At 36.1% G+C, this 24,414-nt stretch overlaps 1 protein-coding gene across 10 annotated transcripts in view; it reads right to left on the bottom strand.

Annotated features, from left to right (window-relative positions):
* Positions 1–695: 695 nt before the first annotated feature.
* HDAC9 (histone deacetylase 9) overlaps positions 696–24,414 on the bottom strand; it is a 936,353-nt gene continuing 912,634 nt past the window's right edge. For 9 of the 10 annotated variants that reach the window (XM_059396742.1, XM_059396749.1, XM_059396744.1 and 6 more), the window contains 2 exons: positions 21,142–21,289; positions 696–1,263 (listed from right to left, as the gene is read on the bottom strand). In XM_059396742.1, coding sequence (XP_059252725.1) covers positions 1,224–1,263; positions 21,142–21,289 — 188 coding nt within the window. In that variant the 3' untranslated portion in view covers positions 696–1,223. Of the gene's footprint in view, positions 1,264–12,643; positions 12,770–21,141; positions 21,290–24,414 lie in introns of all 10 variants that reach the window. The other variant, XR_009403815.1, reaches the window with a different exon arrangement.

A 24,414-nucleotide genomic window follows, 5' to 3' on the forward strand; every position in this document is an offset into this window, starting at 1 on the left:
ATATGCATTTTTTGTGTGTGTTTTTCCCCCACAGGAAAGCACAACTTCGAGGTTAACACAATTCAAGGTTACTTCAAATAGGCAATGCCTTCATTAACACATTTTGAAGATTTAGAAAATTCAGTGATATTGCTTCATCTTGATGGTGTCTCAGCTAAAAGAACACATCACACCAAGCAACTGTGTTAACCTGAAAAGTTAAAAATAATGAAATACTCAAATCTCCTGAATAGCCAGGGAGATTATGGGTAATCTTTAGCTTTTCTGTAAGGAAGGGAGGATGAAAGGTAAGAAAAAGCATGTGCTAGAGGAAAGAAGATGGAAAGTGCAAACTAGGTTCTTGATAGATTTGGAAAAAAAAATTAAGACCATCCTCTGTGGAACATATGCTTAATACTACTTATCATCAAAGAAAGGGACGTATGAGGGGGACCGGAGACTTCATCCTCAAATACAACTGCAAATCCCCCACGTGTGAGAACACACAGAGGGATGTTAAGGAAATAGGGTTCTTCTTCTAAAAAAATGGACATAAAATACTGCACCATTACATACAGTATGTGAGGGTCCTTTGGCATTTGGACTTTGAGATACAGGATGGTTTATTCTATTGAAAAAAGCCTCATCCCAGTTCTTCCATCTTGAACTCTTACTAGCAAGAAGTGAACCATGTGTTTAAAACAAAGGCCAAAAAACAAAACAAAACAAAACAAAACAACCTCTGCAATATGTCGGGAACTGCTGTCCATTCATAGCTGAAAACAAATCCTGTCAACAGTTTAAGACTGACAAAAATTATCCAATAAGAAACTGATCAGAATGTCAGGAATGAGTATTTTTCAGGTTTTGCCGAGAATTTTTCTGGCTGTCATAGCATCCATAATAATTAATAGTATCTAATGCCATACTGGATGTTATTAGTTTATACTTAGGGCCTGGCAGTGGGTCACCCAGCATATTAAAAGCATGCTGGAAGCAGTTTCTTCCAATAGTGGTTTACCGTAACTTGAGAATCACAGCGGTTACGTTTTAGGAATCTTTAATGCCCTTTCAAGTCCATCCAAAGAACAAGTGAAGCTGCTGTTCGGAATTTTGTGCCCAGTGTTTACGTTACATCGAATCTGTGCCACCCAGGCAGCAGACAAGACATGTCTGAGGGTGCTGGGTGGGGGATACACAATGATGTCACACACAGGAAATATGGGGGTGGGGGGCTTGGCACTTCACAGGGCTGGCTCCTCTTCCATAGGCTCACCAGCAGTTCTGTAAAAATAAACAGGCAATCAGAATACGGCATAAGAGTACACAATGACATTGTAGATTTTCATGCATAATCAAAGCTGATTTTTCAGCTCTCTCTGATGTTTATTTGTGTTATTCAGTTATCCATAAATAGAGTTTCTTTCCTAGGAAGTATAAACAAATGTCAAGTGGAAAAACATTTTAGATCCAAGCAATCATTGGAAATGTTCCTGTTTATATTAAAACATGTCAAAATATTTTATAATTCTAGATTCTGAAATGTACATGTTTTGTGTCTAGTACAGTCCAATAATTTATTGAAAAAATTAACTACAATATTTTATTTTAGAAGTAATCACAATGATTTCCTATGGAACCAGTTTGCTAATGAGAGCAAAGGACCCAGCTCGCTTCTGGAGGAGACTCACCAGGGCTCTAGTTTTTGCTTCTGTGCTTTCATAACTGGATTGGCTGCCTGCCGGAGGCATTTCAAATCAAATTCTGAATTTGATTAGCAAATCGCTGCTACAGACCCAACATTTTTACAAGAAATGCTCTATGGTAGTGTGTAAATAGTTTTTATTCGACATCATCTGTGTGGTGTTCTGCTCAGGCAAAACCAAAACTAATTGCTTGAAAATCTATACTTGATATTTAAACTTAATTTAGTAACGCTCTGAGGGTGTTTTAAGGCAAACTTTTAGAATGATTTTTAATTTAGTCAAAGGGACAGATTGTAGCTGAAATACAAATACATTGAAGCAGTTGCATTGTTGAGGGAAGAGAACTGGGATTTGAGGTACTAAGAGAATTGAGTTTGAATCTGAGCTCTAGGATTTGCTAATGTTGCCACTGCTAACTTTGTAAATATACTGTTAGTGGTGGCTTCAGTTCAAAACCATGGGGGAAAAACGTTCCTAAGAGAATTAATGAAGTTAAAAAAAAAAAGGAGATAAAATTCACTTGTAAATAACAAACACTATGAGACATTACTTATTTAATATTTTGGATTTGTCCCTTTGTCATCTAACACATACACAAAATTATGTGAATGGCACAAAGACACAGAGTTATGTCTATGCTACCACAGGAAACTAAGGAAACACAGTATTTGGATGATGGTTCTCTTTGGGTGGTGGAATAATAGATAGATGTTTTTCATTTTCTTTTTCATACAATTTGTATTTTCCAGTATTCTATAATGAGTTACTTTCATATTAGAAAAAAAATGCCATGTTTAAAACATGGCTGTTTATGAAGACTAACTATTTAGCAATGTTTGTTTATAGATTTATAATGGAAAAAAAGCCAAGACTTCTATGCATCTATAAGTAGTTGCCATTTTAACTTGGTGTTTTTATAATAATTTAAAATATTGAAATAAAGTTTTTATCAATGAGATGGTAATAAAAAAGATTTTAATGCATTCTCTAAAGAATGAGAAGTATCAGTTATTCATTACTTAACATTACCCAGAAGAGGGAGTTCCACGAGTCCACGTGGAGAACAAAACAAAAAAATCATGTCTTAGGTAGTCATAGCCTGACCAAGAGTATACCGGATAAGGAGGCTATGAGAAGGTGTTTAGAGTTGCTATATAAGATAAAAGCTATTTAAATGAGTCATAATCCTACTAAAATCGTTCCAAACTAAAATTATCAGCATTCTGAGAAGAAAATTCTTAAAGAAAACGTTTAGGTAGCTAATTTATACGTAACATGCAAACTTATTTACATCTAAGAATATGTGGATAATACAGGTGTAGAATCCTCAAACTAGGTACTCTAATGGAGACTGACTGAGTTTTCCTAATTTCTTTGAAAGCTTTGAGACCCAACTGACATACATTATATAAATTTAAAGTGTACAATGTGATGATTTGATACACATATACTACAAAATGTTTACCACAAAAACACATATTTCACCTAAGTACCATTTTGTTGTTGTTATTGAGAACATTCAAGATTTAATAATATAGCAACTTTCATGCATACAATACAGTACTGTTAACTATGGTCACCTTGCCTTACATTAGATCCCTGGAATTTGTACCCTTTAACCAACATTCCCTATTTTCCCTAACTCCCCGCTCCTAGTAACTATCAATCTATTCTCTGTTTAAGTGACATGTATCATTGTATAAGTTTAAGGTGGTTTCATTTACATTTATTGTGAAATGATTATCATAATAGGTTTAGTTAACATCCATCAACTTACATACATATCAAGGTCAATGTTTTTAGATTTCACATATAAGTGAGATCATACAGATAAGTATTTGTCTTTCTCTGACTTATGTCACTTAGTCTAATGCCCTCAGCTTCACTCACGTTGAATCTTTTCTCTTATGGCTGAATAATATTCCATTGTAAGTTTAAACCACATTTTCTTCATCCATTCATCCATCAATCGAGACAGGTGTTTAGACTGTTTCCTTGTCTTGGCTATACTGAGTAATGCAAAGAACATGAGACTGCAGATATCTCTTCAAGATAGTGATTTTGTTTCCTTTGGATATATACCTAGAAGTTAAACTGTGGTATCACATGGTAGTTCTACTTTTAATTTCTTGGGGAATCTCCACCACCACCATTTATTATCTCATCTTTTTTATGCAAGCCATTTTAACTGACATAAATGATGTCTCATTATGGTTTTTACTTGCATTTCCCTAATGATAAGGGCTATTGAACATCTTTTTATATGCCTGTTGGCCATCTGTATGTCTTCTTTAGAAAAATATCTGTTCTGATCTTTTGTCCATTTTTTAATCAAATTGTTATTTTTTTGCTATTGAATCATATGTATCATGGTTTACATATACATCATATATCACATACATACATGGTTTGTAAATATTTTCTCTTTCATAGGTGGCCTTTTCATTTTGTTGATTGTTTCTTTTGGTGCACAGAAATTTTTAGGTTGACGTAGTTACACATGTTTATTTTTGCTTTTGTTACTTTTTCTTCTTTTAGTCATATCTAAAAAATCATGGCAAAAGACCCAAATCGAGGAGCTTTCCTCTATGTTTTCTTCTAAACTATAACTATGTTTATAGTTTCAGGTCTTTAAGTTTTCAGTCTATTTTGAATTAATTTTTGTGAGTGGTGTAAGATGGGATTCAACTTCATTCTTTGCATTGAATATCTAGTTTTCTCAATATTGTTTACTAAAGGATTATTGTTTTCCCACTGAATATCCTTGGCTCCTTTGGTAGATATTGGTTGAGGGTTTATTTCTGGGCTGTCAGTTCTATTCCATTGGTCTATGAGTCTGTTTTTTTACGACAGTGCCATACTGTTTTGATTACTGTAGCTTTGTAATACAGATTTAGCTCAGGATATGGGATGCCTTTGTTCTTTTTCAAGATTGCTTTAGCTATCAGGGTCTTTATAAAAAAATTATTTTTTATTAACACATAATGTATTATTAGCCCCAGGGATACAGGCCTGTGAATCGCCAGGTTTACACACTTCACAGCACTCGCCATAGCACATACTCTCCTCAACGTCCATAATCCCACCACCCTCCCCCACCCCCCACCCCACAGCAGCAAGCCTCAGTTTGTTTTGTGAGATTAAGAGTCTCTTATGGTTTGCCTCCCTCCCAATCCCATATCAGGGTCTTTTCAAATTCCATATGAATTTAAGGATTTTTAAAAATTATTTTTGTGGAAAATGCCACTGGAATTCTGATATGAATTGCACTGACTCTATAGATGACTTAGGGTAGTATAGATACTTGACCATCATTAAATCTTCTGTCTTTTTCAATTTCTTTCATTAGTCTTCTTTTTAGTATATAGGTATATAGATCTTATTTTGTATTTTGAAACTTTACTGAAGTGGTTTATTAGTCTTACTAGGGTTTTGTGTGTGTGTGTGTGTGTGTGTGTGTGTGTGTGTGTGTGTACTCTCTAGGATTGTCATTAGCAAACAGAGACAATTTTACTTCATCTTTTCTTGTTTGGATGCCTTTAATTTCTTTTTCTTGCCTGATAGCTCTGGGTAGGACTTCTAGTACTATGCTGAATAGGAGTAGTGAGAGCAGGTACCCTTGTCTTGTTTCTGATCTTAGAGGAACAGAATTCAACTTTTTACTGCTGAGTATGATGTTAGCTTTGGGAATGTCATATATATTGTTTTTACTATGTTGAGGTATGTTCTTTCTATATCTAATTTCTTAAGAGTTTTTTTTTCTTATGAAAAGATGTTAAATAATATCAGTTGCTTTTTCTGTCATTATTGAGAGGATCATATGATTTTTACCTTTCATTCTAGTAGTGTGGTGCATCACAGTGATTGAAGTGTAAGCATTCAACCATCTCAGGGATAAATACTGTTTGACGATGTTGAATTTTTTTTTTTTTTTTTAGATTTTATTATTTATTTATTTGATAGAGAGAGAAATCACAAGTAGGCAGAGAGGCAGGCAGAGGGGGAGGGGGAAGCATGCTCTCTGCTCAGCAGAGAGCCCGATGCAGGGCTCGATCACAAGAAACAATATCATCATGACCTGAGCTGAAGGCAGAGGCTTAACGCACTGAGCCACCCTGATGCCCCATTCTTCTTTTTTTTTTTTCCTTAACTTAATTTTATTTTTTCAGTGTTCCAAGATTCAAAGTTTATGCACCACAACCAGAGCTCTATGCAATACATGCCCTCCTTAATACCCACCACCAGGCTCACCTAACCCCCCACCCCCACCCACAACCCCTCCAAAACCCTGTTTGTTTCTCAGAGTCCACAATCTCTCATGGATTGTCTTTCCCTCTGATTTCCCCCAATTCACTTTTCCTTTCCTTCTCCTAATGTCCTCATGTTACCTTATGCTCTACAAGCAAGTGAAATCGTATGATAATTGATGCCCTCTGTTTGACTTACTTCACTCAGCATAATCTCTTATTCTTTAAATGCATAGCTGAAAGTGCCAGTATTTTGTTGAGGATTTTTGCATTAAAGTTCATTAGAGGTATTGGCTTATGATTTTCTTTTTTTTTGCAGAATCCTTGTCGTATCTGACTGTGGGAATGAGGTAATATGGGCTACATTAAAATAGGTTTGACAGTGTTCTCCCCTCTTCAATATTTTTGACAAGTTTAAGAAGAATTGCTGTTAATTTTTCTTTAAATGTTCTAGAAGAATTCACCAGTGAAAAGATCTGGGACTGAATTTTCTTTGTTGAGAGGTTTTTGATTACAGATCCAATCTACTTACTCATTATTGGTCTGTTCAGATTTTCTCTTTCTTCAGGATTCAGTCTTGGTATGTTGTAAATTTCTAGGAATTTATCAGTTTCTTGCAGGTTATCTAATTTGCTGGCATATAACTGTTCCTAGTAGTATCTCATGATACTTGCATATGTATTGTTAGTTGTAATAGGCCCTCTTTTATTCCTAATTTTATTATTTGAGTCTCTTTTTTAAAAAGCAACTGAATTTTGTTTATCTTTTCTGTTTTTTAAAAATTCTTTATTTCCTTTATTTCTGCTTATTTCATTTGTTTCTGTGGAGTTTTGTCATCTTCTTCTGATAATTTTGGGCATGCTTTGATATTTTCCCTAGAAGTTCTTTAAGGTGTAATGTTAGGTTATTTATTTAGGCATTTATTGCTATAAATTTGCCTCTTAAAACTGCTTTTGCTTTATCCCATAAATTCTGTTATACTGTGTTTCCATTTTTGTTTGTTTCAGGGTATTTTTTATTTTCTTTTGGTTCCCTCCTTGATCCATTAGTTGCTCAAGAGTTAATTTCCACACTTTTGTGGATTTTCCAGTTTTCCTCTTGTTTTTGGTTCTAAATTTCATACCACTGTGGTCAGAAAAGATATTCGTATGTTTTCAGTTTTTAAAAATTTGCTAAGGTTTGTTTCCTGACAGAACATGTGGTTTGCCCTGGGGAATATTCCATGTGCACTTGAGCAAAATGTGTATTTTCTGGCTGTTGAATGAAATGTTCTGTACATGTCTGTTAGATGTATCCATTGTAGAAAGTGAAGTATTGAAGTCTCCTTTTACTGTATTGTGGTGTATTACTCCCTTCAGATCTGTTATATTTGCTTAATATATTTAGGTGTTATGATGTTGGATGCATAAATAATTGTTGTACTCTCTTAATAAGCTGATCCCTTTACCATTATATAATGGCCTTGTTACAGTTTTAGACTCAAAGTCTATTTTTTCTTATATAACTATCCCTGCTCTATTTTGGTTTCCATTTGCATGGAGTATCTTTTCCATCCTTTCACTTTGAGCATGCGTGTGTCACATCCTAAAACTAAAGGAATCGTTTGTAGGCAGCATATAGATGGATCTTGTTTGTTTGTTACATCCATTTAGCCAATCTATGCCTTTTTCATGTTATTCATTATCATCCTTTCTTTTCAGCTTACAGAACTTCTTTCAGCCTTTCTAAGCCAGGTATTGTGGTGATGAACTAATTCAGCTTCTGTTTGGGAAAATTTTTATCTCGTCTTCATTTCTGAAGGACAACTTTGCTAAGTAAACTATTCTGGCTGGTAGGTTTTTAATTTCAGCATTTTGAATATATCATTATACCCTCTCTCCTGGCTTGCAAGATTTTTGCTGAGAAATCTACTGATGATCTTATGAGAGCTCCTTGGTATGAAACAATTTTTTTTCTCTTGACACTCTTGACACTTAAATTTTTCTCTTTGTCTTTGATTTAAACAGTTTTATTATTTTATTAACATCATTTTGGATTGGAATTTTGGGCTGACCTACTAGCTTCATAAACTTGGGTATCTAAGTCTTTCCTCAGGGTTGAGAAGTACAGCCACTATTACTTTAAATAAATTTTCTGTCATCTTCTCCTTCTGGGACTCCAATAATTCACAGATTGTCTTAATGATGTCCCATAAATCCCTTAAGGGGTTTCTTCATTCCTTTTAATTCATTTTTTACTTTTTGCCCCTCTGACAAAATAATTTCAAATTATCTGTCTTTGACTTTATTGATTCCTTTTTAGTTGGTTCAGTCTGATATTGAGCTCTGTACTGAATTCTTTGATTCAGTTATTGTATTCTTCAGCTCCAAACTTTGACTATTTACTGTTTTCTCTGTTGAACTTCTCTCTTTTTTTTTTTCCTGATTTTTGTTGAATTGTTTGTGTTCTCTTATAACTCTCTGAGCACCTTTATAACAATTATTTCTAATTCTTTTTCAGCCAATTCATGTATCTTCATTTCCTTGGATCAGTTACTAAAAGTCTACTCTGTCCTTTGGTGGTGATCCCTGTGGCTCTGTGTCTGGGGCAGGAAGGCACAGTATTTGGTTGGCTCAGGCACCTCAGGTCCACAACACTGAAAGCTGTGTTGTCTTTGGTGAGCACTATGCTGGGAGGTGGGGAGATGCTGGAGTGACGGCAAGGGATTCTGGAGTCCTCAGTGTCTTCTTCAAGTATAGCACCTAGGGACTAGGACAGGCCACTGTGGTGGCTAGAGTTGGTGGTGCACACCCTTGGCTGCAAGGACACTGGGTCCTGGCACCAACTCCTGTGACTGCAAGCCTTCCCAAGGTGCATAGCACTGGAAACCAGTGCTGGGACTCAGGCTGGTGGGGTGCAGGTACATAGGTGGAGGGGCTGATGCAGTTGAGCTCAATGGTGCAGGCTAGTCATAGGAGTCAGGGCTAGATGTGGGCTTCGATTTTTGGAGTATATTCCTATGGCTGAAGGGTCTCAACACAGATATGGGCATGGCATTGAGGCTAGAGATGTGAGTTGGCCAAGGGTGTGCAGGTGTAAGTTCGAAGGGCTAGCTGCATGTGGGCTCAGCAGATCAGGCAGTGACAGAAAGCAGGGCTGAATCCTGTCTTCTGGCAGCTGTGGGGGCCTTGACTGTCAGTATGGACTCCTATGGCTGAAAAGTCTTGCCATACGTGCATTCATGGCAATGGAGGCTGGTGATGGGAGTCTGGCCAGCATATGCAGGTGCATAGCAGGAAGGGCTAGCCCTGAGTGTTTGCATGGTGGTGGGTCAGTGGCAGGGTCAAGGTTGGCATCTTGCACTGGTGTAGACCAAGAAGCTGCAATGGGCTGCTGGTATAAATCCCAGGCTTCAGAGGCATGGGTGGCAGAGGGAGAAAAGAGGGAAAGACCTGGATAATTGGTGAGCATGTTGAAAACCTGTGGGGGAAAATCCTCAGTGGTAAAATCTGCAGGGGTCTGAAACAACTGTTTTGGACATTGGTTTCTTCATTGGTGAAAGCTGCTGGGGTCCTTGCAGAACATGTCACTAGAAACCATGATCACTCCCATTGCATATCTGGTACTGGTAGCCCCCACCCTTCTTCCTTGCTCCTAGCCATCTCTATATGTCTCCATTTTGCCAGTTCTCTGGGTGGGTGAAACTGAAGTGGTTTTTTTTTCCTGCAGTGTCCCAAAAGGCTGGGGATGCTGGTCACTCACTCTGCTCTTTCTTTCCCAGCAAGGAGAACTCTTTCTAGCTCAGGCCCTCTTGGTGCTGAGTAGTGTGAGTCGGGAGGATGGGATGACTCGGGCAAAATGAAACCGTTCTTCCTTCCCTTTTGGGGCCGTTATTCTGTTGTTTATTTTCCACTCTGTTGTTTTGTTCCACTCTGTTGCCAAAGTTTCTTGAGCGGACTTCTGAGCTCTCCCAGAGCTATATTTTTGCACTGATAGATGTCCAATTATTGAGCTTTGTTGGGAGACTAAAGCTCAGGTCTCTGCTCTCCCATCTTAGTGACATCACTCTCCTGGCTTGCATTTCACTATTTCTAAACCAAAGCAACAGCAAGATTATCTTTTCCCCTATACCCAGGACTCAGTTGTGGCTGGAATTTCAGAGAAAATAGTGTGTAGGGAAAATGTCCCAGGGGTCAGAGATGTACGTAATAAATATCTACCCTTGGTGAAGGATCTGTGCATTCTCCAGATGTATACATGACCAGCCTGGGCTCTGAGGACATGAGTAGGGTAACTACTGTGCAGCCCACACTTACTGGCAAAAATGGATCCTCTTCTGTAGAAACACAGGGACTTTCAGGTACAATATAATATAATCTTTGCATCGGATGCTTCTCTTTCTTTTTCTCCCTTCAAAATCATTTCATACTGACCACTTTTTTGAAAATAGTCCACTTATAATCCCCACCTTCTACTGAATCAAATACACATCCACATAACTGACCAATTCTCTCGGTGTCTTGTTGCATAGAAATAGTGTTAGTAGCAACTAACACTGAAACTCCTAGATTTCAAGGTATGCTCTGCATTTAAGTCCCAGCTCTGTCACTTTTTAAAATTTAACTTTGAGCAAGTCCACACTTCTAGATTCTCAATTTTCTCTTTAAAAGTTGAAATGGTCCCTGACTTGCTCTTAGGCTTAACTGAATGAGGTAATTTAAGAGAACATGCTTTATATACTGTAAAGTGTTGAACAACTATAGAATAATTGTATTATTTATATCTGCCATTGTGATGATTTATAGTATCATAGCTTTTCTCTTTATTGAATTCCTATTCTTATGTAACTATTTTATATGTCTACATACATCTTTAAAAAGATCATTTTTTAAGGAAATCATCTTCATGAAACACTTAGAAAGTCAACTGGTGAGGAATGACCTTTTAATGGTTATTTTGGTTAAAGACTGAGAAGCAATGCTCTGGAAATGTGGGGGCTTCCCACTTCCATCATCTATGTACACACACCAAACTTACCTTGATTAACAAAAACAGAGTTGTGGAAAGAGATGGGGAAAAGGAAGAGATGCAATTTTTACAGTTTTGAATTTAATTTCTTTTAAAATTAGGTAAGATGGAGACAGAGTAAGGTCAAGAATACATATAAAATAAAACCTACAAAGATAAATTTTAGTTCAATAGTTTAGCTAATTGAAGACATAAACTTCTATTACAGCAAGCCAACTTCACAGTAAACACTGATCATTTTTCATCAATAAAGGGCAAAGATTACACATATTTAAGAGATGGATCTGTTCAGTCCAGCAATCACAGGTTGAGAAAACTTCTATAAATATAAAGCAGAAAGAATTTAACTTGAGAAAAGATATAGCATAAAATTAAATTCTTGCATTTTCCTTAAATTCCTGTACATTTCCTTAAATGTATTTAATTTCTTATGATTTTTAAAACAGTATTTATTTATATTAATAATGTCATTTAATGACATGTTTTTTCTTGTTTTGTTGATTTAATCTCCTTAATATCTTACTTTCTCTTCCTCTTCCAAGGCAAGCAATCTAATGCTATATGTACATTATTTTGTTGGTAAGGTGTTCTTCAGAGCTTTATATTATTGTTTCGTGGGCATATATTTTTATTTTATGTAAATTCTATTTTTATACACATATATAGTTTCTGCTGCTTAATTTTCAAACTCAGTATTGTATTTATTAAATCTTTCAATGCAGTTATGTTTATCTAGTCTGTACCTGTGAAGAACTACATGGCATCTCCATGGTATACATCTGCCACGTTTTAATTACTCACTCTCTCAATAATGGATCCCAGGTTTGACTCCCTCTCTCTACCCACCATGAATACAGCTATAGTGAACAACCTAGTACATGTACTTTAATGACCCTAGATGAGAAAGTCTTCAGTATATACATATAGCATTGGGGCAGGATTACTAGGTCATATGTTTTGTGTATAGTAAATCCTACTAAATTGCTTTCCAGAATGGCTGTCATAGTTTTACCTTCCCATAGCCTCCAAAGTTCCACATATCTACTGGTTCTGACATTCCCCATGTTACTGAATTTTTCACTGACTCAAACAATAATAGACTGAGTGTCTATTATACACCCTGGCTCTGTTCTAGGTATTAGAAATATAGAGGAGACACAGAAAATATAACAGGGGTATCCGATCTAATTTTGGGATTGACAGTCAGTGAACATTAACCAAGAAGAGGAAGTGATATTTGATCTGAGACCTAAAGGATAAGTGGAAGAAAACAGAGAGGCTAGCATAGGGTCAGTGGGAGGTAAAGAAAGATAAGTATTCCAAACAAAGGGGAGGGTATTGCCAAGAGGCATGATGTGAACATGAATATGGGTCTTTGGAAAAAATGTTAAAACCACAAGAAGACACCATTACACACCCACTAGAAAGGCTAAAATTTTTAAGACTGATTTTATAAAGTATAGGTGAGGACATAAAGCAACTGGAATAGTCATTCATTGCTGGTGGGAATGAAAGAGGCACAATCATTTTGGAAAGCAGTTTGGAAGTTTCTTACAAAGCAAAACACATGGTTTCCCTATAGCTTGGTGATTTCGCTCCCAGGTATATATCAAAGAAAACTGAGTGCTTGTGTTCACAAAATAAAAACCTGAACAAAAATTTCACAGAGACTTAGGTTCCTCAAAAAATTAAAAATATAATTACCATATGATCCAGTAATTCCAGTTCTGGGTATATATCCAAAAGAATTGAAAACAGGATCTTGAAGAGATAATTGCACACTCCTATTCATTGAAGCATTATTCGCAGTATCCAAGAGGTGGAGGCAACCTAAATGTCCATTAATAGATGAATGATAAAGAAAATGTGGCATATACCTACAATGGAATATTATTCAGTTCTAAAACGGACGGAATCATGTCATATGCTACAATATGGATGAATTTTTACGACATTATGCTGTGAGGTAAGCCAGTCACAGAAAGGCAAATACTTCATAATTCTACTAATATGAAATACCTAAAGCAATAAAATTCTTAGAAACAGGAAGTAGAATAGTGGTTTCCAGAAGCTGGGGGAATGGGGAAAAGAGAAATTGTTGTTCAATAGATACAGAGTTTTAGTTTTGCAAGATGAAAAAGGTCTAGAGAGATGTTGTTCAATAATGGGCATACAGTTAACACTTGGTCTATACACTTAAAAATGGTTCAGATGGCAAACATTATGTTACATGCTTTTCACCACAATAATAAAAAGTTTTCATAGCAGTTTTATTTATAAAGCCCTAAATGGCGGAGGACCTGAATAGATATTTTTCTAAATAAGACATACAGATGATTGACAGGACATGAAAAGGTGTCTACATCACTAATCACCAGGTAAATGCAAATCAAAACCACAATATGACACTATTTCATATGTGTTTGAACAGCGATTACCAAAAAGACAAGAAATAACAAGTGACAGCAAAGATGAGGAGAAAAGAAAACCCTTGTGCACTGTTGGTGTGTTGTAAACTGGTACAGCCACTATGAAAAACAGTATGGAGGTTCCTCAAAAAATCAGAAATAGAACTACCATAAGATCCAGCAATTTCACTTCTGGGTATTTATCCAAAGACATGACAACACTAACTCAAAAAGATAAATGCACCCCTATACTCACTGCAGCATGACTTACAATAGCCAAGACATAAAAGCAGCCTAAGCATCTATTAGTGATGAATGGATAAGAAAAATGTGATATAATGGAGTATTATTCACCCATAAAAAAGAAGAAAATTGGGGCACCTTAATGGCATAACTGGTTAAGCATCTGATTTTTTATTTCAGCTCAGGTCATGATCTCATCTTTCATAAGACAGATTCTTGCATGGGGCTCCACCCCAAGCATGGAGCCTGCTTAAGATTCTCTTTCTCACCCTCCCTCTGTCCCTCCTCTCCTACCCCCCGATCTCCTCTCTCTCAAAATAAATAAATAAATAAATACATAAATACATAAATAAATACGTAATAAAAGAAGAAAATCTTGCCATTTGTGAGAACCTGGATGGACCTTGAGGGCATTATGTTAGATGAAATAAGTCAGATGGAGAATGGCCAATGCTATATGATCTCACTTATTTGTGGAATCTAAAACAAACCTCTGAACTTACAGAGAAAAGACTAGTAGTTGCCAGAAGTGAGGGTAGGGGTAAGAGGTAGGTGAAGTGTGTAAAAGTAGTCAAAAGGTACAAACTTCCAGTTACAAAATAAGTAAGTCCTGGAGATGTAATATATAGCATAGTGACTATAGTTAATAATACTGTCATTTTTTGTTCGAAAGTTAAGAGAATACATCTTAAAAGTTCTCCTGACAAGAAAAAAATTTTAACTATGTGTGCTGATGGATGTTAACTAGAGTTATTGTGGTGATTATTTAAAAATATATACATATATCAAATCATTGTTTTATACCTGAAAGTAACACAATGTTATATATCAATTATGTCTCAATAAAAATCCCTAGCAAAATTAATAGCCCCAAGGGGAAACAAGCCAAACACTGATCCAAAGGTACATGGATAAACAAATTAGTGTGTGTTTATACACTGGGATAATGCACAATAATAAAAATGAACAAACTACTGATGGACAGATCTCAAAAACATTATGCTTAGTGGAGTAAGAGAAGACAGATAAAAAGCTGTATAAACTTCCAATTCCTTTAAATGAAATGTAAAGTTTGGCAGAACTAATCTACAGTGTTAAAATGAAAAAAAAAATTACCTTTGGATAAAACAGCACTGACTAAGAGGCATAAGGAAATTTTCCGGGTAAGGGAAATGTTTTTGATCTTGTTCTGGGTGATGTTCATTTGAGTACGGAATAGGTAAAAAATCATTTGGTTTGTGTATACTATTATATGTAAGGTATACCCTAATTTGAAAAAAAGAAGGGAAAAAAGTTCAGTGTTGGAACACAGATCAGAAAACAAAGAGGAAAGATTTCAGATATAATGTACAAAATCAAGGGAAGGGTTTGATCATGGAGGGCTTATGTGTCCAGTTGAGAATGATGGTCTTTATGCTAATGGAAATGGAAAGGCACTGACGGTTTTCAAGCAAAGGCATGACAGGATTTGCTGTCCAATTGTGTTTTGTTTTGTTTTTAAGAGCTCTCTGATTGCCTGTGTAGAAAATGGATTGGTAAGAAGGCAAAAGTAGATATAGCAACTGGTAAGAAAACTACTACTCTAAGAGTTTGGGTAAGCAAAGAAGGTACTTTGGACCTGCTGTCAGTAGAAGTTTACAAAAATGGAAGAATTGCTCAAGCTATCATCTCTATCTCAGATACTTTTACTCTTGTTTACTAGGTGAAGTTCTATATATTTTTCTACCCTGGCTCTGTTGTCCTACTCTGTGAATTGCTCTGCTTTTCTAGGCCCATGATAGGTCTTCTTATATTCTAAAGCTCAATATAGCAAATTACTTGTCACTTATAGCTGGTTGTTCATGTCTACTCTTGTGGTAGGAAGAATAATAGCTCCCAACAATGTCTATGTTCTAGTCCCTGGAAGTTTTGCATGGCAAAACTGACACTGCAGATGTGATTAAAGTTAAGTACCTTGAGATGAAGAAATTATGCTAAATCATCCTAGTGGAGCTAATCTAATCACGAGTCTTTAAAAGCAGGGAATCTTTCCCAGTTTGTAAGCCGGCTTGCCCAGCTTTCTTCCTTCAGTCAGAGAGAGACATGGTAAGTGAAGAAAGGTCAGCAGGATATCAAGTTGCTGGCTTTGAAGACAGAGGAAGAGGGTCATGAGCCAAGGAATGCAGGTAGCCTCTAGAAGCTGGAAAAGACAAAGATGCAGATTCTCCCCTAGAGTCTCAAGGAAAGGACCCAAGCCCTGCCAACCTCTTGATTTTAGCCCAGAGAGACTTGTGCCAGCCTTCTGATCTTTCTGTCATTTTAAGTCATTAAATTTATAGCAATTTTTAGAGACACAGAAAACCAGTATATGAACATTTTGAGGACTATGAGGAAGCTTTGTGACCCTGCCTCTCAACAATTTTTAATCAGAAAGTGTTTAAATAAAGAATGGACTGGATATTCTCCTTCCTCATTCTGCAGGTTGGAGGATAATCCTGTAATGTCGGCATCACTGCCAAGATTTTCTCCCTCCCTATATACAATTCCTTTCTCCATTCAGACAGATACTTTGCCCCCCCTTATTATGTTTATTCATTCAATCCATATTTATTACATGAGTACTATGGATTCTTATAATCTGAAAGTTGATATTGTCAATTAGTACTATAAAACAAAATAAATATAAAACATTTTGAAAACTCTTATAAGATATAAAAAGACTGGTTATCTCAGAAAATACAGTAAATCAAGAGACAAGAATTGCTCAGGTAATCATTATAAAATGTTATGTTACCATTTCAACAATATTTTGTCTTCTGTTTTTGGATTCATTCATTCATTCATTCATTATTTACTACCTACAGTATATTAGGCATTGTGAAAGTCTTGAGTTAAGCCAGCTAATTGCAGATTAATTCTCAATCAATTTATTGCTTAGAGATTATTTGTCAATCTCTTGTTATTAATGATTGTTAATGATTTCACCCATGAACAGTTAGATGCCTAAGTACAGCCTCTATATTCTAATATAGATCACTGGATGATGAGCTATGTATTTAAGGAGGAAAAAAAATAAGTGGTGGAAGAATAAAAATGATGAAAAAATAATAAAACCAATCTTTATTGAGTACTTACTATGTATCAGGTGTTGTGTTAAGACATACTATTTTGTTTCATCCTCAAAACCTTAGGAAATTCTCCTTTCATTTTTTTTTTTAAAGATTTTATTTATTTATTTGACAGAGAGAGATCACAAGTAGGCAGAGAGGCAAGCAGAGAGAGAGAGGAGGAGGAAGCAGGCTCCCTGCCGAGCAGAGAGCCCGATGCGGGACTCGATCCCGGGTCGAGAGATCATGACCTGAGCTGAAGGCAGTGGCTTAACCCACTGAGCCACCCAGGTGCCCCTCCTTTCATTTTTAAAGACAAGGAAAATAAAGCCCATGGAGACAAGTAACTTGCCCATGATTGCACAATTATTAAGTTGAAGATGGGATTTGAACCTCTGCAAGTTGATTCTAGAGTCACACTCTATTCTTCCTTTGTAGTGGGAAGAAGACAAGAGTGAAGGAGTAGAGATGAAGATGAGAAGATGGGAAGCTAAAGTTATCATGCATCTTATTTTACTTATAGTTCTATTAAAATATGTTTCTTTTTCCTTATAAAACACTTCTTTAAAGAATTCAGAATGGAACCCTGAATATATAAATGGGCACTGGACTTAATCCCTATCATATTAAGTCAGACTTCATACAGGCCCCATCCCCTGACCACATGGTAGGCACTGAAAACAGAGATAACAAGATGGTCCCAAAAGGAGGAGGAAAAAGAAGAAAAGAAGGGACAGATTATCCTTCCTTTTATCAGGAGCTTCCAAATCTTAGGCCACTTAGCCCACTTTTCAACTGTGACTTTCTTGACACTGGATGAAAATTAAGAATAACGTTTATATTGGAATGTTTGCCTGGTTAGTTAAACAAGTGCTCAAAATAAAATGATCATAGAGAAAAATCAGAAACCTGCATAATTTATACAATATTTAGCTTTTAGAAGCCTTGGAGACACAATGGTAAGAAATGGAAAACAAAGTTGTGTTTCTAGGTATACTAGACATGAATGTGTATTTAATAGTTGTCTATATTTCTATATACATTTTCAGATACAGAAAAATGTGGTTATTAATGTCCTTGGCATACATTATAGGCCATTAAAAGTTAAGGTAGAAAATACCTGGGATTTTCCAGCACATCATTATACTTCTTTAATATTCACGAATAAGACAGTTACTCAAAAAAAAAAAAAAAAACCAAAAAAAAACCCAACAACCCAGCTAGACTTGGAATCATATATTTTCTCATGCTTTTGTATTATATAATGATATGAAACCATCTCATTCATGAGAAAAGTTGCCAAAAGTTGAAGACAAAATGACAACCAGACTAGATTGTACTAAGAAAATCTAACATGATTCACACTATAATCAATAGGTCCAACTGACATTTGAAAAGTGTAACTTTTAGTTTTTGTTTTGGTTTAAAAAAAAAAGAGAGAGAGAGAGAGAGAGAAAGAGACAGGATTTCTAGAGTATATATGTGTTCCCAATAACACAATATTTGATCATCCTGAAGTTCTGATTTTTTTTCCTTGATTTTCAGCAGAGCCTGAACTAGTATTCAAGAATAAACCTAAATACTGCACTGACCTTTTCAAAGTAGAAGCATTTGAAATAGATATCCAACCAATGTAAACTACAATCTTTTAAAGGTGCGGTCTCCCACTAAACAAGAAAAAACCTAAACCTAAAAAAAAAAAATGACTTTAGGTCATTTAGAAGCTAAATGCTTCTAAGCACAAATATATATGCTATATGTGATCAGGTCTAATGTTTAAATATTCTTTGAACATATAAATGGACCCCATTTAATTATTTTGTCTTCTTTTTTCTGATCCACTAATTTTTTCTTTCTTGCTCAAGTCTTTGCCACCTGATAATTTGTTTCGAGACTGTATTTCAATTAATCATCCCCCAAATGCATCCCCACATATCAGCCTTTTTCAAACAATTTACTCTTCATGGTCCATCAGTAAGTTGTAAAACTGAAATGACTGTTTTCACTGTGTTGTCATCTCCCTCTTGCCACCCCCCCCCCAAGAAAAATGAACAAAAAATACTTACAATGGTTCTTAGCCAGGAGCATTTTATCCCTTATTCACTAGTGGTAAATGAGTCAGATATGAGTTGGCCAGGAAAAGAGCTGCTTTACCCAAAATCTTAGTACAAAATGAGTCATCTCACTCCAAGCACCAATATATCCTCCAAAATAATTGGCAAGAATTTCCTATAAAAAGAATCTTGCCTTCACTCTTTTCCATCCATTTAGTTTTCTGATTTTTCTAATTTTTAAATTTCCTGTGTACTTACAATATTACATTCATAACAAAGGCCCAAGAACATTTCCACCTCTTTATCTCATTCTGAAAGTCTTTCCTGTATTGAGTAGGGGGACAATTTGAATAGCATGCTTCTGGAAAGAATAAATGTTCTGTGGCTTTCAAGGTTTCTCTCTCTCTCTGACTCTCTCTGATGAAATTCATGCATGGTTCAATAGACATGCAAAAGTCAATTTTAGAAGAATTTTTCTTTTCCTCTGCTGAAAAAGTGAGTACAAAGCCATAGAAAATAATTCAAGCAAAACTATTTTTCTTTCCCTAAGAAAAAATCAATCAAAACAGATATAACGTGTCTAATACTGATAAACAAATATGAATCCAGGCCATAAGCATCAACTCTGTTTCCCTACACATCAGAACATTCACATTCCCATTCTTTGCTACCAGAGGAAGCTTAAAAATCACTGTGAACAAAAAAAAAATAGATAGATAAATAAATAAATAATCACTGTGAACTGAAGCTGGGGTTAAGTCCCTGCAGATTATCAGAATTCAAACACACCTTTTACCTGACGATAAGTAAGCACGCTTATAGAGCCAATTCCTGCCAAAGTGCTGAGATTTTTATATTACTTGGGGTGTATAACAGAATTTATTATTCTTAATTATTCTAAGCAAAATTATTTACAACTCATTTCACTCAGGTTGGAATTTAGTTTCATTTCTTTATATTAAATGAATTCTAAATAATAGATATACTCCTTTTATATCCAGCACTAACAGATGTTAGTTTCCTCAGTTTTATAGCCCTCAGATGACAGACAACTAACTGCATTTGGCTTTGGGAATAATTGCAACACCTTTGGATTATGAACTTGGTTTGGTTCTTAGCTGGGAACGGCAGGGGGTTAGTCCATATTATCAAAGATGTAAAATAAGTTTTCCTTTATGTTCCAGATGCCCACATGAAGATGTCTTCTAATAAAATATTGTACAACTATTTTTTTCTATAGGTAATCTGGTCTTTAAGTGGTTATAGTAAGAAAAAAATACTTGCTTAAAAATGAAATCTCTTATTCAATGCATCTCCTGCTGTTGACCAAAGCAAGATGTTAAATCCATTAAACTCTGAGTATCCAGTAAAAGCAAGAAAGCTAAAACTGTTTAAATTGTGCATTCTTGGGAAAATTGCCAACTAAGTACTAGGTAGCAGGATCTGTGTAATTAATGGTGATGTTATTGACAGAGGGAATATGATTTCCTTCTCAGAGCAATTTCGAAGTGCAAGCTGGCAGAACTTCAGTAAAGCCTCACCTGATTCATTTTTAAATTGAGAAAATGTGACTTTGAAGACAGCCAGAGAAAGCACCAATGTTTATATATATGTACATTTGTGATGGCTTTGATTGTAGCAGACTTAAAAAAAATCCTAAACATAGCATTGTCTGTATGATAGGATGATGAACATCAAAATGCACAAACTGACAAGTATTTCTTAAAGGAGAACAAGCAAACCCAATCTTAGGTTAATATTATTTTTCTTTTCCTGAATGCTATATTCATATGAAGACTAATTGGAATCAACTTCTTCTTATCAGAAAGTGGAATAAAATCAGACTCAAGAGTCCATACATTCCTTTATACAAACTCCTGTCTCCGTTGGAGGCACCTTCTATCTTTACCCAGTCCTTGGACCACAAGGGCAGTCACAGAAAGAGCCTGTATGTATTTAGGTTATCCAACTGACTAGAAGTACTTCCAGCTTCCTCTCTCCTTTTTCCACTTTGTTACAGCAGTAATTTTGAAATGATGATAGAAGGAAAAAAATTATCTGGAAAAATAGAGAGAACTAAGGAAAGAAGTAAAGCACATAAGTAGCTCTTTTCCACAATGATTTGCATTTAAATTAGCCAATGAGGAGTGATTTCTCTCACCATGTATCTCATCCACTCTAATTCTCTGTGAACTGCAACCACATGCTCCAGCTCTGTGTTTCCCATGAAGAATGAAACAAATGAATTCTTGGTGGCCTATAGCATTTGCTGTGGAATCTGTGGCTTTGAAGAAGACAAGTGGTGGAAGTGGAGGAGACAGGTGAAGGAAAGCCTGGAGAGAGGTTCACAAATGCTAATGATGAGCCTGGATGTTACTGACCTTAATGACTCCCCCATGTTGGATCCATACCTGCTATCTTCTGAAGCAAAGGGCTGTTCTACATCTACCGTCAGGGAGGCCAGGGCAGAAACAGTCTCGGTCTCCTCCTGCAACTGAGTCCCAGCCAAAGCACAAGCCCTTGGCACAGCCACCATCCTTACTGACTTCCAGTACTTGCCTAGGAAAAAAAAAATGCATCATACTTTAATAGGAATTTTAAAGCAGTATTAATCAGAATACTTATATAGATCCAACTCAGAGCAGTTGTTAAAACGATCTGTGTTATACACAGCTGTAATTTGGTTTCTTAAATGTTATGATTAAGTCTTTTTCTCAATCTAAGAATGCCAAGTTGTGAAGTACTCATCATCCCAAGCCCGAGTCTCTCCCTTGCTTAGAAGATAATAAAGTGAGGAACAGTCCATGGTCTAATGAACTCACTATCAGACTGATAGTTGTCTCTACAATTAAGTAATAATAAACAAACTCTGGGCATAGCGTCCTCTGGGAAACCATCAAGAGACTAAGAGGTAGAAGTCTTATGGAGAAATTGAATGAAATAGTCATGTTAAAAATTGCTACTTGAGCTATTACCTTTTTATAAAAAAAAAAAAAAACAAAAAAACTATGAGGGTAGAATATTAAAGAAAAAGAAAGGCCCAAAAATGCCAGCATGAATCGAATGGCAACTTTGCCAGAACAATCAGGTTTGTTAGTCCTGGATGTTCTTTCTTTCTCAACCCCAGGGTGTGTACTAGAACAATAATTGATTTAAAACTTTAATATATGCCCTGGCTGATGTTGGCACCCTTCCATATGTCAGACGGAAGTTTCATTTTTTGAGGCAGGGAAGGGAAGTAAGAGGAAAAGAGGAGGTCATTTCATGAGAACATGCCAGTGGAAGAAACATGAAAGAGAGAGTCAATGGCTTTCTCGTAGCCCGAAGCTATTTTTTTGTGTTGAGTAGTTCGAAATCAAAGCAGGAGAATCTTCCTAGGTGGCGACATGACTTACTAGGTCAGAACTATCTCTGTAGCCTGACCAGTGAGGTAGGAATTTGACATGCATTGGTAAGGAAGATAACTGGGTTCTGGACCATGCTCTGCCACTGACCATCCTATCATGTAGGTAAGATTCTCTGGCACTTCATATCTGCTTCTCAAAATAGGGGAATGATCTCAAATCCCTTCCAGCTCTAACTAACATTTTGCATTCGGCCTTTCCTTATCTTACTGCCTTAAAACAGAATGGATGTCATATTAGTGAAGGAGACTCCGTCTCCTCAACTACTTCCCATGCCAACAGAACCTTCTGACAGTTGTCCACTACAACTTTACTTGCTGTAATTACCTATTCTGCCCTAAGTCTGAGAATCATAAAGCTTTCAATTTGGACCAAATGATAGCAATTATAACTGTGAATCAACTGTGAATAAACCCAATTACAACTGTGAATAAACCCACATTTTGAGGTATTGAGGACATAATGATATTTCCCTCGCACCAAGAAATTCATGGTCTAAATGACAAGACTCTGTGGAAAAGGCCCATGTGATCCTCAGAGGAAGTAAGTAGGACATATACTTATGATGATGGGAAAGTGAGAGAAGAGCTGGCAGAAAAAAATAGTACTTAACCAAGTATTTGAAAGACCATCAGAAGTTAGTCAACCTGAAACAGAGGGAGGTGATGGTGGTGAGATATTCCTAGCATAGGAAATAGTGCACATAAATGTGCACAGACTTGAGTCTCAGGTCTCTGTGGTCTTCCTTTTTGGGGAGCAGGGGGAGATGTGGGTACAAAGTCCACTGCTAGGAACTACTGGAATGTTTGAAAGTCTTGAGTGCGATGAGGAAGACTGCTGCAGCAAATATGTGCTAATTAACACACAATCTTGAATAACATGCGAATGATCTTGGACTTCAACTTGTAGATATAAAGAGGGCAATTTTAAGCAGAAGAGGCTGGGAATCAGGTTTAAATTTTTAAAAGATCCCTCTGGACAGATTATGGACAATGAACTGGAAGGTGATGAGAGTGATGGCAGGCTCATAAAACTGGAGACAAGTGCTCACTGAAGAGGAGGAGTAAGGAGTCCATTGAAGATGGAGGCCTGAACTAAAAGTCAAGATTTCCAGATTGGAGACTACACACTGGACCCAAAGAAATCACTTGGATCACTCTGGGGCACAATTCCCACATTTGTAACATGATAGTGAAGGGCTTGATATAATGAAAGTGTTCTCCCTGCTGTAATTCTCAGTGACTGTGATTTTTCTGATCTCATGTTATCTTACTCTTGGATGTTAGAATGAATTTGTTTTGGAAGAAAATTTTACTTTTCTGTGAGTCCATAAACCCGTGAGGAGGTCAGTAAACACTTGCTTTTAGATAATATGGCACATCTAGAATAACCATGGGCTTTAATTTTTAAGCATTGTACTTTTTCCTCAAGAAGAGAATTCTTGGCCATAGACAAAACAAACATCTTTACTCCCTAAACACAATTAAGACAGAAGGTATGAATCATTAATAATGATCTTCAGCAGAATGACTGACAATGATCCTTTAACATTTAGCCTTTATATATGTGAGTAGTAAGAAAGATTTTAAATAGCTAAGACCTTTTTGAATAAAATTTAATGTGTATAAAATATCCTGCTAAGTTAAGGTTAACTGTTGGAAGTTTGGTTTTTATCCAAATGTATGAGGTTTCTGACTCAGAAATAACCCAAAACTTTGAATTCAATATGGCCTCTGGTGAAGCCTATAAAAACAAAGGAAATATTCTACATTAATAATGCATTCATAGACTACTATCTCTACTTGTAAAGGAGAATAATTAAAATGAAGTGGGTATAGCATAGACTGTGCAATATGCAGCCAATTCAAACTCCAAATTTATGGGTTATATTTTCACAAGATGAGTATTTTTTTTTCTTTCAGAAACATATGTGCTAGAAAATCCTATCTGTTGGCATGAGAATAATATGCTTATTAGCACACAAGAGAAATGAACCAAGGTTTACTGCTCGAGTATTTAGGAGCTGCTATTTATAGAGTAAGATATTAGAAACCAGCAACCACTGGGTTGCTCTCCTAAAGCAATAAAACTGTCAAAAGAGACTGGTTTTCCATTAAAACTGGTCATGCACACTCCTTTGGTCATATCCTCTATCCTTATTTGTTTTGCCCACTAAATCTCCCCACTTTTCAGCACTTTCTTTTATCTTTTCACTTTCTTCTTCCCTCCCTCCCTTCCCTTCCCCATCCCTCCTTTTCTTTCTCTTCTTTTTTTTTTTTT

This window comes from Mustela nigripes, chromosome 4, assembly GCF_022355385.1.
Source record: "Mustela nigripes isolate SB6536 chromosome 4, MUSNIG.SB6536, whole genome shotgun sequence".
Taxonomy (NCBI): domain Eukaryota; kingdom Metazoa; phylum Chordata; class Mammalia; order Carnivora; family Mustelidae; genus Mustela; species Mustela nigripes.